This window comes from Oryza brachyantha, chromosome 4 (genome assembly GCF_000231095.2).
Source record: "Oryza brachyantha chromosome 4, ObraRS2, whole genome shotgun sequence".
In the NCBI taxonomy this organism is placed as follows: Eukaryota; Viridiplantae; Streptophyta; class Magnoliopsida; order Poales; family Poaceae; genus Oryza; species Oryza brachyantha.
Window position 1 is genome coordinate 14,928,926 of NC_023166.2, and position 23,764 is coordinate 14,952,689.

General features: G+C 40.2%; 3 protein-coding genes across 3 annotated transcripts; all 3 read right to left on the bottom strand.

Annotated features, from left to right (window-relative positions):
• Positions 1-3,016: 3,016 nt before the first annotated feature.
• Positions 3,017-7,150, bottom strand: LOC102699396 (remorin-like). The gene is made up of 5 exons (XM_006652505.3): positions 6,835-7,150; positions 4,079-4,135; positions 3,912-3,999; positions 3,739-3,820; positions 3,017-3,509 (listed from the first exon to the last, which is right to left on the bottom strand). The coding sequence occupies exons 1-5, from the start codon at positions 7,013-7,015 to the stop codon at positions 3,309-3,311; spliced, it is 609 nt and encodes a 202-aa protein (XP_006652568.1). The 5' UTR covers positions 7,016-7,150; the 3' UTR covers positions 3,017-3,308.
• A 10,872-nt stretch (positions 7,151-18,022) lies between these two features.
• On the bottom strand, positions 18,023-20,574 carry LOC102699678 (probable ascorbate-specific transmembrane electron transporter 2). Its single transcript, XM_006652506.3, has 4 exons — positions 20,092-20,574; positions 19,159-19,207; positions 18,868-19,070; positions 18,023-18,538 (listed from the first exon to the last, which is right to left on the bottom strand). The coding sequence occupies exons 1-4, from the start codon at positions 20,239-20,241 to the stop codon at positions 18,227-18,229; spliced, it is 714 nt and encodes a 237-aa protein (XP_006652569.1). The 5' UTR covers positions 20,242-20,574; the 3' UTR covers positions 18,023-18,226.
• Positions 20,575-22,182: 1,608 nt separating this feature from the next.
• Positions 22,183-23,095, bottom strand: LOC102699952 (heavy metal-associated isoprenylated plant protein 39-like). Its single transcript, XM_006652507.3, has 3 exons — positions 22,969-23,095; positions 22,779-22,857; positions 22,183-22,499 (listed from the first exon to the last, which is right to left on the bottom strand). The coding sequence occupies exons 1-3, from the start codon at positions 22,978-22,980 to the stop codon at positions 22,330-22,332; spliced, it is 261 nt and encodes an 86-aa protein (XP_006652570.1). The 5' UTR covers positions 22,981-23,095; the 3' UTR covers positions 22,183-22,329.
• Between the last annotated feature and the right edge of the window lie 669 nt (positions 23,096-23,764).

A 23,764-nucleotide genomic window follows, 5' to 3' on the forward strand; every position in this document is an offset into this window, starting at 1 on the left:
AAAAAAAGGTTACACTAGTGTAGCAAGTCTTCCCACGTTTTCGTCGTACGGCCATGCATGATTATGATTGATGCAAGGTCGTCGGTTACCGTCGCGGTAACGGGGTTACCCACGACGGCGCGAGCGTGACAGGGATAACTGACTGTTTCATTCGAACAAAACTATCTAAATTTTTTTAAAAAATTAGTTTGACAAAGGTATTTTTCACTACAAACCATACTTGTATGACGATAAAATTACAACAAAACCATCCCTACAGGCTACAGCGACTTACCTTGGTTCTGACACTGCGGAGTCCAAAATTTTTAATTTAAATGTTTGTTCTATAAATTTGCGATAGTTTTGATAGTAACCGTGATTTACCACCCTACTGTTGAACGATAGCTTTTGCTTCCCAAACCATTTTGCAAAATTTGAAGTGTGAGTAGGTAGTCAGACCAAAAGTTTATAAAGGAATATCCAACACAAATTTTACCGAGTAAATCTTAGGGAATGCATAAGTCCAATGTAATTAAATTGTTGTCCGGGTTTAATTAGAATACCAATAAAAACTACTCCGTCCTAAAAGAATTTTATTGTTAATCTACATCACATATATCCATCCAAAGCTTGTATAAATGATAGAATGTCTTTCACTTTTCAATATCCCAATGTAATACTCCTACTTATCCCCCACTTTTTTAAATCTTAATATATTTGTCTCATTCTTTTCCAAGCTTTAATGCACTAATTGATTGAAAATGTTGTTTTTGTGGAGTGAAACAAGAAGAGCTAAAGATGATGTTTTTTTTTTACAAAGGTAGTTTTAGTACACTAGTGAACAGTTGTAACCGTTTTTTTGTTAAACATAGAGAAACCGTTGGTGAACCGGTTCTGGTTCAATTCGGTAGCATGATTAGGGTGATTGTTTGGTCTTTTTTATGAAAACAGTACAATATATTTGCAAATGAAAAATAATTTATTAATAAAATTTTTATATACGTTGTCTTAGATATCTAAAAGCTAAAATAAAAAATAAATTTTAGTAAAAAAAATCTTAAAATCAACTTTTAAATTAAAAATTAAAAATTCAAATTTCAACTTCATCTCGCAGCAGCATCTGCCGCTGTAGGAAACACAAGGAAGAAAGGTTAGCTTGGTTGCGGTGAAACGAGCATAAACCAAGGTCAAACGCTCAAGTTACCTGAGCCCTCCATTATATCCATGATTGCGCCGGATAGCCGGGGCCGTCGCCGGGAGGAGAACATTTATTTCACGCTTCCGATAAGGGGTAAAACAGAGCACTTCTTTGCCGTTTCGCCAGTGAGGCAGTCTCTCTGCTCCTCCTGTGTTTTCGTCGTCAGGAAAAAGAACGCGAAAAAGGGACATCACTGATCACTGCATCCGCTCTGCTCCATCCGACCACCCTCTCCGCCCAATGATTCTCACACCACCGCAATCTTAAATGCCGTGGCAGGGGTCAACAGTTGAACTCACCAGGGAGTACTGTTCCTTGAGTTCACGGCAATGGCGACGTGCACCGTCGTATTTTGGTTCGGGTTAATTTATATTTTTAAATTTAAATTTAGAGTTAGTATTAAGGTTTTTATTAAAATTTATTTTTCAGTTTTAACTTCTATAAATATATCCTTTCTTTTTTTTTTCTTTACGAGACCTAGAGATTTGCGTCTTTAGATGTGTGTAGTGCGGGTTTCCGATATTCTTGCCATTTGTGTGTGCTGGCGAAGAAGCAGTGCTACGAAACACCATCTAGCCCAGAGGAGCCCAGAACAACCCAGATCATAACAGGCTATGTAACACACACGAGTAGTTAAGGTTACTCCTGCACCGGCCCGATTAATAGTCTTTTGCACACTGTTTGAGGCCCACTTACTCCTGCCAGGAATTTTTTTATTATTTTTTAACCTTTTTTTATTTTATAACTTAAGAAACTAAACTTCGCATAAACTTATTTTTGAACATGAACCTTTTTAGCCTCGTCACTCCGTCTAATATGACTAAATAATACTGACACGCCATCAAAAGTTGCTTGGCACGGTAGTATTCTTTCACCACACAAGTCTACCCTATTCAGAACAAATAATGTTGAATGCAAGCAAGATCGGCGTGACGGTGTTATTTGCTCCGCTATTAAGATTGGCGCATGCAAAATGTTCTGATTTGGAAATAAAATTTAAGAGGATTTAGTTCTAAAACTTTTAAAAATAAATGAGGTTTAAAAAATAAAAAAAATCCGTGCCAAGCCTTTTCTATCCCTGGAGATATCGAATCTACCCTAGAAAAACATTAAGTACCCGCTAAAATAGTCCTCTCACGCAACAAGTCACCCCCAAATCCATTGCAATCTTTTCCAGAACTGCCAGGTGATGAGGGGATAAGAGATATGTATCTTCCTCTAGTGTCAGCCTCACAGATCAGAACCGGCGGTTCCGCAAGGAAGCCGACTGGAGGACAGCAAGGGGACGTTTGTTGCTTCCAATTTTGTTAGCCGCTCCCTTTTCAAAAGGTTAGACCTTTGGGTTAGGATTTTGGATTTTAAATGCACATTTACCCCTTTGAGAAAATCTAGAAAATACATTGACAAACGTCTAAATCTAATAAATATCATTGATGAATACGAGTTCTACGAAATACCACCGTATAGATGATTTTGTCTGAGAAATACTATCGCTGTTAAGATTCTGTCCATTTTTACCTTTAAATACTACGAAATACGGACGGAACCCTAAAGACAATGATATTTCTTAGACAAATTCGTTTATACGATGATATTTTGTAAAACTCTCACTCGTCGATAACATTTCTTAGAATTGAATGTTTGTCAATGATATTTGTTAGATTTTCTCTTAACGTTTTTATTTAATTGGTACAATTCGGGTCAAACTTAACCCGTCCAGAACCAATATTCAGTTATGGGAATTCTTCAGGTTCTTATGAAATTCAGATGAAAATAACATAACATGCACAGAGATAAAGACATAAAGTCAGTTACTAGTGAGTCCAGTGAAGGCCAGTGAAAAGAAGATAAAATTCAGAGACAAGGAAAAGAACAAACAGCTTACTGTCAATAACAATAACAATGTGACTCCTTAACTACACATAAGAATGTTGCCTGTCAAGCATCAAACATGTACAGCACCAACGTATCTGTCTTGGGAGCAATATGTATATACAGCAACACCAGACTTTACACACCAGGCACGACCTTTCTTGCACCAACAAACACACTACGCACTTGGGAGGGTGAGAGAAGCAAAGCAACCACTGATGAACACTTCACGTTTGCTCGTTGTGAACCGAAAATTTCTTTAGGCCCCAAAGCACCCGATGAGTTTCTTGGGAGCATGGCCAGTGGCACGGTACTTGGCTGCCATCTCCTCGGCCTTCAGAACTTCCTCACCACGCTTTGCCTCGACCATTGCTCTCTTCTCCTCAGCTTCCTTGTGGACGATCGCGACTTTGTTCTTCATCTTCTCTGCATATTCAGCCTTCTTCTTTTCCAGTTGCTCCTGAAAGTGTGCAAATGCATAGGCTTTAGTTCAAAGGATGCCATAAAAATGTGACATATGTAGTCCTACGGTTAAGATACAGGTTCCCTATAATTGTTACCAGCTGGTCAAGGATCTGTAGTGTATTTATCATTGATGAGAAGTACCGGTAAACTTTCAGAAGTGTACATACCCAGTCTAGAAGTGCATCCTTCAAAGGAAAACAAGAATAATAGAAACAGTGGTATACCTCAATCTTCTTCAGTTCAGCTTCTATGTTAGCTTTCTTCGTGTTCTCCCATGAAAGAATAGCAGATAGCTTCTTTGAAGCCCTGTGACATCGATGTCAGTTCGTTCATGATGTTGATCACATATTCACATGAAAAAAAAAAGCATGCTGGTCTATAGAAGTCAGTTACGTACTTGTTCTCAGCTTTTGTCTTCTCATTTTCCTCCCATGCTTTGATCAATGAGTTCCTCTTCTCACTTTCCACCTTTGCAAGAGCGATATCTGGATGGCAATTTTTTGGTTACTATTGGCATATTTATACCCAGACTAAAGGAAGATAATTCAAATTATTAATAATCACCTCTGTCATTAGATCCCCCTTTTGCTGGTTTCTCGGCAGGAGGTTCATCTGCAACCTCTGCAAACAGAAAATGGGCAATTTTTTAATGAGCAACAGTATTATTTGGCATAAGTATTAGCAAAACAGCAACTGTCTGTACATAGCAGTACTTTCATCTAGTGCATACATTGCAGTAACTTCATTAGCAACTTTCTCTATATTGCAGTGCTTCCATTATGAGATATTACCAAATGCGATATATTTCTTTCATGAGGTCCTTTGTGCAAATGGTTCTTAGGTTGGCTACCTGCTAAGAGCAAGTTCAATAGAATAGCCAACTGTTGGTTCTAAATCATCTATAGCCAACTTAATAGTCAATTCATACAATAGTCATATACTACAGAATTAATATCGGTCCCACCTATCATACACATATGTGTCTTGGAGTTCGTGCTGTAGCTGACTACAAATTAGTAGCCCGCTGCTCTTCTCTCTCTTGTCTTATCTCCTTAAAATATGCTTATAGCTGGCTTATAGCCTGCTATTGTACCTGCTCTAAGAGCAAGGGCCAGAAGTGCTTACTTCGAGTATCTCATCCTTTCCATGTAACTATACTACATAAGTAGGACCTATTTTTTTACAACAAAAAATTGCAAGGAAATTGTTTTTATAGCTTGAATTACCTTTAATTTATTTTCTAGTAAACATTTCGATTGTCAGATTGGTATTGGTTGCCTAATCATTAACGATATGTGCGAGACACGGGGTTAGGAGTTGGAACATTGTAGAGTTGTAGTAGTATTAGCTAAATAATCTGCAGACTGCAGGTATTTTTCTAGAGATAAGAGAGAGAGAGAGCCCCATAAGTATTGTTGTTTTTTCAGAGTAATTAGCTCTTGTTACATGTCAAACAAGATGACAGAGGAAGCTGCTTACTACCTCCGTCCCATAATAACTTTATTTTTTATTTTTTCATGTCCAACGTTTAACTATTCGTTTTATTTGAAAAATTTATATAAAAATTTAAAAAAATTAATCACGTATAAAGTACTATTCATATTTTATCATCTAGTAATAATAAAAATATTAATCACAAACAAAATTCAAATAAGACGACGGAAAAACGAAAAATGAGGTTATTATGAAACGGAGGTAGTAGCTGGCTAGCTTACACTACTATTTGGCTACTCACTGCAGAAAAAAAATGCTTCTTTTGGTTACTTTCTTTGTGTCTATCCACCAGGAATTTATCCTAACTAGTATGCTATGTTGAATTATCATCAGTATGCCTTCAGACAATAGGAAAGTTAAGCACTTCATATCATTGCCCAACTATGCAAGGAACTGATAGTACTAAACGTTTACAGCATGAGCAATTGAGCATCGTACATCCCTGGCTGTCCTGAACTGGCCCGTATACGTCAATTTAATATGATGGAACTATTTCTTTCAAAAGAATAATATGACAGCATCATGATTTCTGCACGATCAATCCAGCTCGAACATGTACTATTCGCAATTCAAGATTTTTAAATGTGTTAAGTTAAAGATAATTTTATTTGTTTCATGTTCCAACCAAATGATGATATGCCGACATGGTTGAAGAAATATGAAAGAACTTTCCTCAAAGGCTGTTATTTATGTGGCTTTGTTTCTGTTTAATTCTTTTTCTGTTAGAAACAAAGGCACAAACGAGACACGAATTTAACGTGGAAAACTCTTGCGGGAAAAACCACGGGCGCCAACCGGCAATAATCACTATGAGGATATGATTACAATGCAGGGGAAACAATGAGAACTCTAATCTTCCCGTGCAAACTACAAGAGTATATATGGGGAAAATCTAAGAGTCCTAGTAGGATTAGGCGAAAGAATCCTATTAGGAAACTAATCCGACTCCTAGTAGGAAACAACTAGGAGAAACCTACTAGAAAACTAATCCGGATATAATTCCAGTTACAATTCGGATCACATATTTAACATTTTCTTCGAGCACAAACCTTTGGACACTTTTTCAGGCTTTAAAAGGAATTCGAGATTCTCCTTAACAAAAGAGGGGAAACTGGGATGGATAAACAGAAAGAGGAAAAAGAGAGCTATAGTCTAGAGGCAAAAGGAGGGGGGTAAGTGAAGAATTCTGGAAAGTTCCAAATACTATCCTTTTGAACTTCCAGCGCTAATCGATTGCAAAAGGGAAACCCCAGTGAAGCTATACATGCGTAGCATCGATTTTAGTCTTACCATACCCAAATAGCAATATATCCTATCAAAAAAAATCTTTTTTTTTAGGTATTGGGATGCAAGGCAGAGCTCAGCAGGTTGCAACTTGAAAATAAATTTTTTGAAGAGAATTCCAGAGGCATAAAGGTGCCCACAGAAACTCTGATAGCTACAGGGAAACTCCAAAGCAATTGATATGTGCAAAACCAGCAAACAGAATTCCTACGAACAAAGAGGCATGTTTCTCCGACGAGAACTGTCGAACTGTGATAGAGGTTTTCACAAAACGAAGAGGAAATAATCATGTCAAGAACTGACCAGGAAGGCCATGGAAAGCGCCCGGAAAGGATCATAAGTACCTCGTAGTATCACTGTCCGACTATTAACAAAAAAAAAAGTGCAGCTAGAGAAGAAGTTGCTCCTAGATCCTAGCAGCACATGCTCACCACCTTTCCATCATCACAAGCAGCAGACGAGAGAGCAAATCAAACGGGAAAAATTAACAACAGCGCTAGCTAGTAGCCAAGCAAGAGCGAGCGAGCGAGCGAGGCACTCACTCTCGACGATGGCCAGCGCCTTGGAGTCGTCGACGGGAGGCTTCTCCTCCTCGGCGGGGGCGGGGATGACGGCCTTCTCCTCGGCGACGTCCTTGGCCGCGGGCTCCGGCTCCGCGGCGGCGGCGGTGGGCGGCGCCTCGGTGACCTCCACCTCCACCTTCTTGGCCTCCTCCTCAGCCATGGCGAACGACGGATGGACTGCTCGCGTCGTGCGTTCCCTCTCTCGCGGTCGCGGCCGGCTCTGCTGGACCTGCTGATAGGATTTTGTGCAAATGTGCAGCCGCTGTGCGTGTGCGTGGTGGCGCGTACTAATAACAGCAACCGGTTTAACTGTTAGCTGGTGTCAGGACAAAAGCTGGAGGTGGTGGTGGTGGGTGGGTAGTGGTGGTGGGCTCGCTCTGCTCTGTGCTGCTGCCGCTGGACTGCCAGCGTGTTTCTGACAGAAAGCCAGAAGGGCCTCGTATTCTGCCGAATTAGGGAATGGGGCTCGAGCAGTCGACCTTCGATCGATGGGGGCGGTTTTATAACCCGGTTGAACCCTATGCTCCGCGTTTTTTAAGGAAAAAACGATGATTATACATTGGATGCACCCATTTGCGATCTACGCCTCTCTTGAAAACTTCTAAAAATAAGTCTGAACATTCATTATTTAGATTAACTCCAAAAAAGCAATAGCCCCTAACAGACAAATCACTTCATAAGCAAAACATACGACGAAATAACTATAACATTGAATAGAATAGTGCCACCTCCAATCAAAAATAAGATCATTTTTTACTTGCTCTAGCTTCCCAAAATAAATCCATTTCTAAGTAATTATTGTGTTAGAGTTTATAAAAATAAGAAATTAAATGCATTGGAAATAGATAAAGTAGAGAATAATAGTATTGAGATATAACAAAGTAGAATATGCTATAGTCTTTTTGTTTTTTATTGGTATGTGTGAGATAAATGAGAAATGAACTTATTTTGGAACGGATGGAGTAGTTTTTAGCTAGGAATTAATTCTTTAGTAAAGTACCATGCACTAACAAAATCATATAATCATAAAATCCTGTTATTAACCGACATTTAAAATGGTTAAGAAGTCCTTGATGATCGACTCCGATGGTATATCTTTAATAAACATGGTAACTCGATCATCCTCCTAACATTGCATCTAAACTAGAAATAGAGTTAACTGTGCATATCAATAAAACCTATAATAGATTATGAGTTTTTTTAACAACAAAATCATCGCGGTAAAACCAAGCAAGTGAAGCAACCAAATTAAGCCACATATACCCTCTTGAAAAGAAGGATGCACATGCTATAACTCATATGTATTTGACGTCAAACATGTTAGTGGTGTTTGTTGGAGCTTTGGAAGAGGTAAGCTGAAAACAGTACGTATACACCGTCATGCATAACATGAAACCACACAATCAAAGAAGAAATATTGATTTCTTTCTTCTAAGTTACAAAAACAAAATTTATTCCCCACCAATTCTATTTGGCTAAATTGTCTTTAACACCTTTTGAGAAAAACCAGATAAAGATTTCAACCATTTCTGCCACTACTGGAACTAGGGGATTCCTAGCACAGTTTTGTGCAACTTAAGAACTTAAGCAGAGTTAGATTTATATGCAACGCTTTTATATATATATATATATATATATATATATATATATATATATATATATATATATATATATATATATATATATATATATATATATATATATATATATATATATTCAAATTTGAATGATTTTTGGGATTTGTATTACAAATCCAATTTGGAAGTTATTTTATTTTTCTTAGTTTTAATTTTATCTCAGTATGATTCAAGAAGTAAATATAATTTAGATCAAGCTATAAAGATTGATAGGCAATAACACAAGTTTCAATCAAAATGTTGCACTAAACCAATAAAGTAGTAACCTAACCTAGAAGAACACATATCAATCAATCCAGAGAAATCAAAGATATAAAATAACTTGAATTAAAATTGGTCTGATAACCATCAGTTGTACAAATTTAATCAAAATGTTAGACTAAACCTAGAAAGTCTTAATCTCGCCAATATAATTGCGATATGTCAAAAATTTACCCACGTGTACAATTTATGTGGTATGAAACTACAAAAGCATAATCATAATTAAGTGCTTTTGAATACAAATCCAATAAATTTATTTTTGTGTCATAAAAAATATATCATAATATTGCAATAATTTTTCAGATTATTATCATAATGAAAAAATACTGCATATCATATTAACCAATATTTTGTATGACAACATTTGAAATAGATAATCTAACCTTGAGTGGCATAAATTTTGACAAGGTGTTACTTGCTTAGGACAAAGCACCGGAAAAATCTAAAGCGCCAGGTAACAATCGTGCTGTACACGAAGAAACTGCCATGTCAAGTGGAGGAATATATATACCGTTGATCATGATGGATATTATGTGTAGATTGATTGATACGGGAAACAGTTATATTTCAAATTCAAAAATAATATGTTTTTAAAATTTTGTTGATAGATGCCCCCGTGTTATCAAACCGTCCGCGGAGCTTTGAAGGGCAGGTAAACAAACAAGTAGTAACATCCATATCCAGATCGTGCGGCTGCAAGCGAAACTAGTATAAAAAAAAGATCCGGCAAGGGAGCTACAGTATGCCTATACGTGACGTGACGGCGACTCGGCTGCACACGCGGGCCCGATGCGCGGCCGCACTGGATCCCGGCCAGCGGATCCGCGCTGTGTGGTGGCCCCCGCTCCCCGCGGGCACTGGAAATCGGGGGCTCGGATCCCGTGGACCGGCGAGCCCTGTGGCCGCGTCGCCTGCGCGCCTACCGCTCACGGCCACGCCACCAGAGCATCGCAATCGCAGCGTTCCCATCATTTACAGCCTCGCTAAATTTTTAAGTAAAAACATCCCATCGAACGAAAAAAACGAATTTTACGGTTAGCCTAAAAACAGCGAGGTGAATCTTTTGAGTCTAATTAATTCATCATTAGCACATATTGGTTACTGTAGCGCTTATGGCTAATTATAGACTAATTAGACTTAAAAGATTCGTCTCAAGATTTCATTCATAACTGTGCAATTAGTTTTTTGATTTATCTATATTTAATGTTTTATTTAGGTGTCCAAAAATTCGATGTGATGTTTTTGGAAAAAAATTTGTAACTAAACAAAGGCTAAGGTGGTGCTTAGATTGAGAAAATTTTTGAAAGAAGGGTCACGTCAAATGTTTGACTGGATGTCGAAAGGGGTTTTCGGACACGAATGAAAAAACGAATTTCACGGCTAGCCTAGAAACCGCGAGGCGAATCTTTTGAGCCTAATTAATCCGTCATTAGCACATGTTGGTTACTGTAACACTTATGGCTAATCATGGACTAATTAGGCTCAAAAGATTTGTCTCAAAATTTCTTCCGTAACTGTGCAATTAGTTTTTTGGTTCATCTATATTTAATGCTTTATTTAGGTGTTCAAAGATTCGACGTGATGTTTTTGAAAAAAAAAAAGAAACTACACAAGGCCTAAGGCCTTAGGCGAGCCTAAGCCACATACAAACAAAAAGTAGATTTTTCTGTTTGTATGTGGCTCACATCGAATCTTTGGACACCTAAATAAAACATTAAACATAGATAAACCAAAAACTAATTGCGCAGTTACAGAAGAAATCTTGAGACGAATCTTTTGAGCCTAATTAGTCCATGATTAGCCATAATTGCTACAGTAACCATTATGTGCTAATGACGTATTAATTAGGCTCAAAAGATTCGTCTCGCGGTTTCTAGGCTAGCCGTGAAATTCGTTTTTTCATTCGTGTCCGAAAACCCCTTCCGACATCCGATCAAATATTTAACGTGACACTTCTCCCAAAAATTTTCTCAATCTAAACACCACCTGGGCGGGCGTAGTATTACGTACGCGCAGCGCTGGCCGGCAGAGCGGCGCAAACGTTCCCATTATTTAGGCCTTGTCTACTTTTTAAAGAGTTTTTTAAAAACATCACATAAAACATTAAATATAAATAAATTAAAAAACTAAGAAATCGCGAGACGAATTTTTTAAGACTAATTAGTACATGATTAGTCATAAGTGCTACAGTAACCAATATGTGTTAATGACGAATTAATTAAACTCAAAAGATTTGTCTCGTAGTTTTCAAGCGGAATCTGAAATTTGTTTTATAATTAAAGTATGTTTAATACTTTAAATATATGTTAAAAACTTGATGCGATGTTTTTTAAAAAAATTTGCAAACTAAACAACCCATTACAAACCGGATAGGTCGGGCAGCAGCACACGTGCTCCCCGGGCGGCATCAACTGCGGACGGCGACGTCGGTGAGGCCGCTGATTTGTCCGTGCTCTTTCCTTCCGTTTTATCCTAAGGGGTTATTTAGTTGACAAAAATTTTTACTAAAGGGGTCACATCGAGCGTTTAACCGAATGTTGTAAGGGGTTTTCGGACACGAATGAAAAAACGAATTTCACGGCTAGCCTATAAACCGTGAGACAAATTTTTTGAGCCTAATTAATCTGTCATTAGCACATATTGGTTACTGTAGCACTTATGGCTAATCATGGACTAATTAGGCTTAAAAGATTTGTCTCAAGATTTCTTCCGTAACTGTGCAATTAGTTTTTTGGTTCATCTATATTTAATGTTTTATTTAGGTATCTAAAGATTCGATGTGATGTTTTTAGAAAATTTTTTTGGAAACTAAGCATAGGGGGGGTGGTAACACCGATGCAGCGCGCGCACCGACCACCAGGTCGCACGCTCGTCCTTCCGCCGTCCACACGGCAACTTATCCGTCCATTCCATCCAATCCAACGAATGCTACCACCGGGACGGGACCTCCCGGAGGGCGCGCGCGGGCGTCTGGCCGGATGCAAGGGGGCCGACCAAACGTACCCGGCAAGTGCTTTTTGCACGGGAGAAGGCACGGATTTTGGGCGGTAACTGGCTAAACTGCTGGATCAGGCCAATCCGCGTTCGGTCCGCGTGCAAATCCCCGGGCGGTAGCTTTTCGTTCAGCTGGACTGTTGGGGATCCTCGTATCCTGAGACGCAGGCAAAGTACAGCATTGGATAGAATACAGACTGATACAGAAGAGGCGGCATTCTTTTCATTCTATCTGGCTAAACTATCATCAGTTTCTGTTAGCATATTTTTTAAACTAGTAAATGGTATATTTCGTATAAATTTTTATATAAAAATTATTTTAGAAGATTGAATAAATCTATTTATTATATTTTTAATAAATAATAATTAATTAATTATATACTAATTACGTTTATCGTTTTCCGTGCGGCTAATCGGCTTACGCAACCCTCACCTTGTATCAAAGCCCTCTGCGTGTTTTTCGTCAGCGGTGTACGGTGTACCCTGCTGCTGCTCTCTCATAGAAATTCATTTGCTACTATCCCAAAACTGAGTTAAAAGAAAGACTGAATTGTAGCACTACAACTAGCAGTAGTTTCCGTTGGAACATTTGGAAGAGTTAAACGGTAGTAGTATAAGTTTGACGGTTTGAGGCTACTGTTTCTGTTTGGTTCGTTTCCACTTGATCATTTTCATATTACACACCATCTGCTATTTGCTCGTTTTCTAGACAGATTTTTATCACAAGTTGGCTTGCCAAACATTTAGCACAGAATTGGATCAAAATGTAGCCAGCAACTGAACGGTCCATTAAAATAGGTCGGGAACTAATTCTTACAATTATAAAACTAGAGCCTTGTGCAACTGTCCAAGCTGTCTTTGGACAATCATTTAGCGGACAAATGGACAAGAACAGAAGATGCTTTGCTGGTGAGTCCAGCCACAGCTATGCCTGTCAATTATTGGCAACATCCATAGCCAAACAGGGCAATGCGTGACATATGGGTGAATCTTGCTTAAATAATCAGTATCTCCTTGTTATGTCATCGGTACGCACGTCTAGAACCAGTCAGGTATACCCATCACCATTACCTCACGTCAAAAAATAAATCATACCATACCTCTCCTGCAATCTTGTTTAAGGTAACAACAACCAAATCTCGCGAATTAGTCTGCCAAATTAACATAAAACTGAGAACCGAGACAGATGAAAAGAACGATGATGTAAATTTTCCGCAAAAAAAAAGATGATGTAAATCCTACTTACACTCTACTACTGAACCCTTGAACAGAAAAGCCAAGCAACTTGTTCAAGGCTGGTTCTAAAAATCTTCTTCCCACATCACCGCGGGTCCCGCGATGTGTTGGATGCATCGTGGCCTTGCGATAAATCGAGCTCGAAAGCGACGCATGTCGGCAAGCCACCAGTTCCATTCCATCTATTTCCCTTGCAAATTCACTGCACAAATCGCACATGTTCGCATATGATGATTTTATTTCCTTTTATCCCTTCAGCCAAAGTCTCATGGCGATGCGTTGTAAGAGTTGCAGCCACAAGCCTGACATTTGGATTTAGGCTCTAGTTCATGCATCCAATCCAAATCCGTGTCAATCTCTCACCTATATTTGGTTTTTTTTTTTTGGCCTTTAAAAGCCGTTTTGGAGTCAAGGGAGGGTTGTTTTCAGCTTCGTACCACATGGACCAACCTGCTCTGCTCTGGTACCTTCTGGAGATTTTTCTCCTCTTGTTTATCAATTGTGCCATCGTTTTTGTGACTCGCCGATCTTTGGAAGATATGTGTACACTTGCAATATGGGGGCTAAGCTGCATTTGTGCCTTCCTTTTCCTTGATAAAGATGTCTGCATTCTTTATGTTCAGGCAAGGGTTTAGAAATGCAGTTATGATCTGGATACTAATGCGTTCTGGGCATTATCATCTGGATTTGCATTATACCTGGTTCCAGCTCTCTTAATTTTGTGCTTTGCTGGAGATTCTGCCAACGGGGACGCATAATGAACAGAAACTTATCGTTGCATGATGGAATATACGTGTCATGAATACTGAGATATGTAAGCTAAAGCAGGCATGTTGCTTCAGGTTTTCTAAATTGAAAATGGAGTGGTGTTTCCCTCGTTTAGCTTGCACTATATCTCCACCAACAATCTTGACAGACAAGAATGCAACAGTGCATCAAAATGACTGCTCAGCCAAAGTAAAGGTATGATAGAATACAGGGGTAACAACATATTTGCAAACAAAAAATAGTTTATTAATAGAACTTTTATGTGTATTCTTAGGATGTAAAAGCTAAGGTTGTAAAATAGACCATGATGAAAAAACTCTAAATTTAAAGTTAAAAATTCAAATTTTAGAGTTATAAGCGTAATAAAAAAAATGAAAAGACGAGGCGACAGACCGACAGTGTTTTCAGGTTAACATTACTGTCAGTCCGCCAGGGCATTCAGGTTCGCTTCGCCGTGTGACACGAGCTAAGTATGCGGCTGAAAAACGTTTCTGAGACTGGTTAGTCAGTTAACGTAATTAGGTGCAGAGTCCTTTCTCTGCTTTATTTTGCCTTCACGAGATTAGGTAGGATTTTTGCAGTCAAAAAGTATCAGGATCATGTTCACGGTTTACATGTCCAGTCGTAATCACAGAAGTTCTCCTTGTGGGTAAAATTTTCACAGTTTCATCTGTTGATGTTGGAGTTGAGTAAACGAAAGGTGCCGGAAAAGTGTGAAGTTATTGCTTGTGATCTTACAGGAGATTTACATTGCAGTCGTGCATGATTTTTCTTCGGCAAGTACCTGAACTTGCATCACCCAGTGGTGGAGCCCCACTCCACAGATCACAACAAGCACCAGTTCACACAAATAAAAGAAGGATATTAGGTTCTCCCAGTAGTCTAAAGCAGAAGAGGAAAAGATAGCCCATGGCCCATGGCAATTCTTTCATGAGTGCTAATCCAAAAGCTAGCACAATTGCATTATAGTAGGATGCTTTATTTGTTGGTTCATCTCTACTGGGTACAGCTAACATACGTAAAATAGGAGACAGACAATGACATGATTCTCAGAAGGTGGCATTGTTCAAGAACTGTGGAGCGGATTTAACCTCATCTAATGGAGATTACATTCTAGTCGTTAGAGCACGCTAGGAAAATTAGATAGCTCTGCAAGCAACTAAATTTGGATGGAAACATGATTCTAATTTGTTTTGAGCGAACACATGGTTCTGAAATAATTGATTAGGTACTTAGAGGCTAGTCTGCTTAGTTTGGTGATCCAACCAGCTTTACTTTGTGAGCCTATAGAAGTACCATCTGGACTAGCATCAGTACTGAAATGGCTAGCATTTGTCTTTGTCACTAGGTAGCAAGTGTTTTCATGTCTCATTTGCAGGCCCCAAAGCTTCCTTTCTTCTCTCTGTTGCTTTAAATAATTAAGAAAACCAAACAAATAATCGCACCACCACGATTGTGCATTCGAGTTACAGAAAATTATTGATTGTGCATTCGGGTTTATCACAACAATTGGACAAGTGCTATGTGCTTTACAATTAGCGAAGTATAAGTCGCGTCCCTATATGAAATGTTTCATGTCCCTGTCGGTATGGCCTTTGCAACGAGCACACTTACTGTGAGCGCTTAAATAAAAAAAATCAATTCCCAAGGATTAGTGTGTGTTAAGAAAATAGGGCAAAAAAGATACATAAATTTAACGGTGAATACCCTTCAAAGTGTCGAGGAAAAAACCACGAGAGACAAAATCAATAATATGTTACATATAAAGGATGACACATATTCAGAGGTACAAATTACAGTGGGATTAGTATTGAGCTAAGACTAGTATTAGAGTCATAATCCAACAGTATGAATGATGTTGGGTGATCCCAACTTCACAAGGGGTGTTTTGTGCCGTTTGAATTTCTGAGCTCGCAAACATTTGCTTTCATTGCCAAATTTCATTTTGTCAGAGACTGAACAAGCTGAAACAGTTGTAGATTTTACAGTGCCTCCTTACCATTTTAATTATCTGATGCTTTACAGGCTATATAGCTGCTAAATAAGAACGCACCTTCGTGCAATTGCGCTTACAGATAATCGCCACTAAATAAGCAATGGTCTTTTTCTTTCTCCCGCCGATATGCTTATTCGCTTGTTCGCTTTTGATTTGATTTCTAGTACAATGTACCTGAGCCTGGGAGTTGCATGGTCACCACTCACCATGCTGCGACGGCGAAGTTGTGTTTATCTCAGAATCCACATAATTCCTGTCAAACCCAAGTACGGGACGACGATCGTTGTTCTAGTCTTTCTAGACAAGGAAATTATAACAGCTATCTGAGAGAGTAAACTAAGAACAATGAAAGAGCAAAACCCTCATTTTTTTTCCTTTTGGAAGGGAAAGAGAAAAGCTATTTCTGCCTGACTCTTTGCTGCTCACGCATTCGTATTGGGCTGAGCCCAACAAATCAACAAAGAACTGAGCTAGGGTCCAGCCCAGAATAAAATACGGCGTTTTAGGCCATTGGGAGTTTGGGACGAGCTTCTTGAAATCTAGAACCTCATCCAGGGCAGGGATAAGTTTCTCCCTTATTCAGTTAGTCTTGCCAAAATGGAAAAAAAAGAGAGGAAAAATACGACCTTTTGAATATTTTCTATACAAGACTCAACTGAAAATTTTTGTAGCACCAATCAAATACTTGCCTTTTGGGCCTATAATGAAATTGTTTTTTCTTTAGGGAACTCCTCAACTCAAGCAACAATGTAGTAGTGGCAGGTCTAGCGGACCGGTTTTAGGGTGGACTTGAGGGACAAGAGAGGACAGAGGAGTACGAGGGATTCGGGAGTGAAAGAGGGATGGATTCCAATGTTTAGAGGAAGAACATGATGGCAACTAATAGGTGGTGGTGGTACCGTTAGAGCCATGGGTAAGAAGCAGGTGCTTGGTGAGCTATGTTGTTGACATTAGGAGGCAATTAGAGGAGTCTCTTGGATTCATTGACATGAGATGCTAGAGATAGGAGAGGCTTAGCACGGGGGTATCTCAAGTTGTAGAAGGAGATAACCAACTTCACAAAGATAAGGAATCAACAAGGAGGGGATGCTAGGGAGAAGGAAGACGCTGGGTGGTGAGGCTTACCATTGTTAGTCGCAGTTTCATCATGGTAGGAGTGTGCCTCGAGCAATATGATGGATGGGTGGTGGAGGTGGTAGTGGCAAGTCTTGCTATACGGGAAAAACACTAGATCTCAGGGGTGGTTCTAGTAGGTCCGATGTTGGTTTCTACCCCTACTATTGTTAGCTAGACCCACTATATACTCTTTAACTCTATCCAATAATTTAAACATTTGAATTTTGTCTAAGAATATAAGCATTCTTCACTACCTCATGTTCCATCTATGTATTAAAAAAGGTTGAAAATGGTAGGATGTCTACAAAAACAACACTCATTCAGTTTGGAATTAACCATGCTTACCAATTTAACTATTTAGTAGCAATTAGAATACGATGTTGAAAAATTTAGAAAAATATAATTCTACATATGGCTATAATCAGGAGCGGTAACACTTTACGGAAATGGTGATCGGTTAGTCAAGAATTTCGATCAATGATTCAATAGCATCATATTCAAATTTATTCCCATCGTACCACATCTACCCTTCCACCCCCAGCACTAATTCCTTTGCAACAACTCTCTATTTCTCCTGTATCAATAGATCAACCACTTGAGGCAACAACGGAGGAAAAAGAACAGCAGTCGAGGGAGCGGTAGCAGCAACAACACTGGAACGAATGACAACGATCCACTATATGTTTGCCTATCTCTAGTGTTAGACGTGTTTCTTAATACTATTTTGCTTGTTAGTATGATCATGTTTAGCACCGCTTTAGGATCACTTAATCTCGCTCTGACCATGATTATTTTGATGTATTCCTGGATTCAAATATATCTAAAATAACCAAATTTCGAACAGGACATAACTATCTTGAATGAATCTTAGTGCATGTGCGATAGGACAACATGTATGTAGACGGTAAGAGTTGCCACATCAGTTTCATGGTGAGTTGGAGGAGAGAATAGAGGAGGAAAAGGAGGAGTGCAAATATGCAATCATGTGTAGCACGAGTTTTGTATAAAAGAATGTGGTGTGTCAAGGTATTAATATTTTAACATGTATTTATATCTGTTAACTATTCTATGAATATGTTATTATACTGAATATAAATAATGTAGCAATTTTACTGCTGGTATTTGGATATACTATTAATCAAACTTGTAAAGAAATCCCTTTTGCAAGATATATAGTTGAATCATTATTGGACTCGGTAGCTATGTACATTCACTCTAGTAAATGTAATTAATTTCCTGAACAGTGTTCGATTATCAAACAGAATCGTCCATCCGATGCACACAAATCGACATGTAAATTCTTCTGTTACACCTGAGATTTTCGTGGTAGTAACGATCATTTCTATATGGCCAGCAAACGGAACTAATTTACCGGAATCGGAGCATAGCCCTCGGGTTCTTCTTCGACGTGAACCGGGGCGACGGCGGCCACAACGACAGCGGCGCCGAACAACACGACGACCAACCCCGTGAAGTTCACCAGGAACGCCTCCGCGCCGTACTTGTCGAGGCCGGAGCTCTGGAGGAAGGTCAGCTTCTCCAGGAGCCCGAGCTCCGCCGTCGCCAGAGTCAGGACGTAGACGAGCAGCCCGAACAGCACGTGCCATGGCAGCGCCCCGCGCCTGACGTGCGGCGCCGCGCCGGGGAAGAAGAACGCCGCGAATCCAAATATCCACTGCGACGGACACGCAGCAGAAACTCATATACCAAGGAGAAAATGGTTACCGATCCCAATATACTCCCTCCATCACTAAACGTCTGACACCATTGACTTTTTTATATATGTTTGATCGTTCGTCTTATTTAAAAATTTTACTTAATTATTAATTATTTTTATATCATTTCGTGTATTGTTAAATATATTTTTATGCACATATATAGTTTTACATATTTAATAATTTTTTAAATAAAACGAATAGTCAAACGCGTATAAAAAAATCAACGACGTCAAACATTTAGAGACGGAGTATATGTTTAATTTCAGCGCCATTAATATGTTGTCACCTGAATGCCGTACAGCGAGATCGTCCCGATCCCAAGCCAGGAATGCAGGCTGTAGAGGTTGGCGATCCCACTCTCGTTGTGGAACTTGAACGCGCAGTAGATTCCGACAGCGCCAAGAACAATCGCGATGGCGTGGAGGATCAGGTGGATCAGCTTGGTTGTGTCGTGGTTCAGCTTTGGGAATATCTTGTAGATCATTATGGCTGCAAGGGGCGTACTGATGAGGTAACCGATTTTATATCCTTCAACGTATACGAAAGACAAAAGCTTTGATCGATTCTGTAAGATTACCTTCACTACCGAGGATAATGTACCCAATCAGCATAAGAACAGGGTGAACCTGCAGTATACACCACGGCAGAAAAATAAGTTAAAATATGTTATTGTATCGCGAATGTTATAGTACACATTGACCGAGAAACACAACTAGGGTTTTCTAGCTAGCTCCACAAGGTAGGCTAGCTAGCCTGATTTTGAAATCTCACTTTGCTAATATTAGGTCCTTCGTTAATATTCAGGTTTTTTATAGTACACGTTGACTCACTGAATTACTAATTTTGACGTGGTCTTTATGTACAAGAAATCTATGCTAATCTGCAGTATTTTTTTTTCTTTCCGATAGATGAATGGAGATTTGGCATAATGAAAGGTATTCTCTCTGATAAAAAAAATCCAATATCCTTGATAAAGTTTGCAGACCGTATCTTCGTCTAACTTGCTATTTCTTGCGCAAAATTGTGTATTGGATTAGCATGTACTCAACTGAGCGTATGCACCAGAATTACTGACCTTAACGGCAGAGGTCATGTTGCTATGTTGGAAAAGAGTGATAGGAGTATACGTAGTAATAACTAATGCACCAGATCAAGATCATCGTGCAAGCTGAAATCGACTAGACAAACGCAAAAGACTAAAAGATCGAATCTTCAAGCTGAAGATTTTCAAATTCCCCTGATTTGTGGGACAGTAAGACCAATACTACCGCTAACCACTATGTTAGAGTTGTTAGGTGTGAAACATACATACAGAAATGTCCAATAACTGCCTTTCCTCACAAAAGCATCCAAGCTGATGCGACTTGCAACAAACAAAGCACAAAGCACAACAAAAGCGGGCGCAAGCGAATCAATTCGCAAGATCACTGGCCTACTCGGTACTAACAACTAGTAGCAAACAGGCCGGGGAAAAAAATATAGTAAAGGAGAAAACTGAGCAACGCCTTACGTTGAAGATGAGGTTCTTGTTGTCCGCCTCGAACGCCAAGCCGCCCCGGAAGCTGATGCACCAGACGAGCACCATGACCGCCGCCACGACGGCCAGCGCGTGCGCCACGTACGTGAACGGCGCCGCCTTGACGCCCAGCTCGGTAGCCATCTCGCCCTACCTCCTCTCTCTCTCTCTCTCTCTCTCTCTCTCTCTCTCTCTCCTTCCTCCCTCCTCCTCTCTCGCCCAGACGCAGCGACGGTGACGATGACGCAGCTGGGCTCGCTCTATCTGCTGCAAGAAGAAGCTCGAGCTACGACGAGTGGAGAGCGAGAAGCGCGCGGCGTGGCGTACGCGCGATCGCGTACCACGGCCTCGAGTAGTATATGGGAAGCGGGCAGAGAGAGAGCGCCGCAGCACGAACCAGAGTTTAATGCTCGCTCATGTTTCCCCTTCGTTGTTGGTTTGGTTGGTGCGGTGCGGAGCGGAGCCAAGTGCTGATAAGGCCGGGATGGCGTCCCTGTTCATCGACTAATCTGGAGAGATGGAGAGGTGGGTCGATGGGGTTTGACCGGAAGGTTAGCATGCGTGCTCCACCAAACGGAATCCTCGCGAGCTGCTTTGCCCGTTGCCTAGCTGCTTGTCTCCTCTTCATTATTTACAGAAAGCGAAAAAAAAAGGTAAAACCAAAGTGATAATAGCATTTTTCCGGTAGTTATTTGGCACGGTTATCGTTTTCGCGAGCTGTTACGTGCAGGAACACCGGGCACCGGATGCGAATCCGGCGATGTGAATACGGTGCAAGTGGTGTGTGGCCCATGACGGAGAGGGGTAGCTAGCTGCACGCACGCGCCCGCGTGACATCCTTTGCGTTTCCCGTCGTCGCCGTGTGTGGCGTCGCTTCGTGGCCTCCTCGCGGGGCACGATGCTGATGCGGACGCAGAGGACCGTGATGAGATTATGCCGGTTCTTGGATTGCGACGGCAGGTAGGCCATCGCTACGCAAAATCGACCAACCGTACGATGTGGCCCATACCCTGACAACTACCACTTTTGGGCCGGCCTCACGTGAATCTGGCCCAACAAACTGTACATATACACGTCTTTTTCAGCCCATGTTATATGGGCCTTTGTTAGAACAATAATGCTACAAAAATGCATCACGTTGGAGCATGAAAGGCTGATACTAAATATCAATATACATATGTATCAGGCCTAATATTATTTATTAGGTCTATTTTATTCTGAAACGTATGACGTTCTATGGTCTTCCTATATTTGTTACAATCCTACCGTCTCCTTTCGTCTATAAACACGGCACCATCTCACCTCCTTTTATAAAGAGATTTGTTTCGATCCAACAAAAATTATCTCGAGGTATCAAATTATTTTTCATCATTGGATTTAACTAAGTAGGATACGTATTGTTAGATCCAACGATCCGAAACGATTTACTTTTTATTGGACTGAAACAAACCTCTTTTACAATAGACTATCAGAATCTATGCCCCTCGTCCTCTCCCCCTTCAAGCGCTTAGGTTTTCAGTTTGCTTTGAAAAAAATATATCATTTAGCAGTCACGGAATGTGTGTATAAAAATCGAGAAATAATCTAATGAAAAGAACACAACCTTAGTACTAGTTTGCTCTTACTGCTCAAAGCTAACAATGTACGGAAAAATATTAACCTGACATAAAACTAAAAACTAACAATGTTATATAGATCATATCAGGGTGACGCAGCAGCAGCAGAGGTGAACGGTTTCATCTCGCATGCCACGAACGGGCGCTAGTCCTGTTCCTCGGGCACGTCATGGACCCTTCCAAAGGAGAATAATCACTTGGTCACAACGACAATGCTCGATCTGACAATTAAGCAAAGGGTGGTTTCTGTATATATGTCGAATAGCTCTCATGACCTCATGAGAGCTCGTTGCATGGGGCTTGCCGCCTCGGTTGAACTTTTAAACCTTGAGCTGCATTGCACGATCAAACTTGTTCAACATTCCTGTTGTTCCGATTAATTTTGTATTCTAAATTCTGTTGGGCCTTTTCTCCTAGAAAAGTTATGAGAATGTTTTGCCTAATAGGAAAAAAAATAGAACTCTGTAAATTTTCTGTTCCTACAACAAATAGCACTAATATATCTTCAGATTAGTACAGTATATAGAATCAAATTAAACACCCATTATAGCTCAAGTGTACGCACTGCCGGCCGGAAGAGCACATGAAGTAAAAGCCTGAAACTACCGAAGTCTGATCACTTTTTGTCCCCTTTCTTATCATCCTTCTTCTCTTCTTTGGCGGGCCCAACCGAGATGACATCTACCTTCCCGAACTTCTTCAACTTCTTGGCGATCTTGACGGTGTCAACTTCTCCTATTACAGTCATCTTCTGATCTTTATGATCGGCAGCTATGGAGTCGATACCTGTTTCGGGTTACAAAACCAAGTCAAACATGGGCACAAGCTTGATGTAAATTTCGCAGACCAGTTCAATATCAGAACAGAGGACCTGAAGAACCGTGGTTTACTAGCAAAATATAGTCCTCCCTCCCTGTGCAAATCTTTGACGTTGGCTAGCTAAAAATAAACTAGCCAACGTCATAAAAGAAAAGTTGGGAGGGAGTAATAAGCGACGCATGCAGGCCAAACATATCGACAGAATCTGAAGAAAAGCATCAAGGCAGTAAGTGGCTCACTGCTCACCATAGATATCTGCAACAGTTTCCATTGCTTTCTGCTTCACCTTTGCATCACACATAGAAGAAACCTTCAATATCACCTTCTGCTACCATGTGAGGAACTCAGTAATTTGAACCCAACCAGGCAAAAACCGCGAGACTGATCGAATGAGAGAAAGATCCGCATATGTTTGAAATTAGCTTGGATATCGTACCTGCGGCGCCATCACCAACTGACCAACTGTAAAACGAGCGACAGAAATTCGAAAATTGAAGACAATAGAGAGTGCGGCAGACAGAGGTATAGCGCGCGAGAAAAGCGGGAGAGCGAGCGAGAGAGACAAGGCTGCTTGGATTTCAGCGTGTAGAATGAGCCAGAGGGGAAGACATATGAAGCCAGTTTTGTACACCGTCACCAACTGGTACCGATTTCTTTCTTCGGGCAAGTTCGAAACTTTGAATTCGTGTTAGATGGGTGACTGGGTCCAAAGTCATTTGGGCCGAATGATATGCATTTTTTTTTCTATAACAAGTATCACTCGAGAAGTAGTTAAAAAATAAGTGAACGGGTGGCCGGAAAGAAGAAAACCAGTAGCCTACTGCTATTCTGCTGATCACCATTACTAATCAGTCAAAAGCTCCGTTCCCATGCACTATCCCATGCTGCCAGAAGGTTCCCATGTCAATCTTGGCGGCTCAAGGCGCACCGCAATGTTGGTTACCGATCATTTCGTAGCTTCCTATCTCCAGGGATGCATTTTTTTAATCATGTAGCTCTGTGAAAATGAACTTCTGCATCATGTATTGCTGTTTATTTTGCTTGGCTGTACAATTCATTCTACGTGATTTGATTTCTCCTTGTCTATGGTAATCCTAGTGATTTCTCTCCCCCTGCACGCAAAGTGAGGGTTGGGTAAAATTTGGTGGCCTAATCACTGCCACATGAATATTACGAAGTTGGGCCGCAAAACCTGTGTCAGGCCTTATTGTGAAGCCCAAAACAGCATTAAC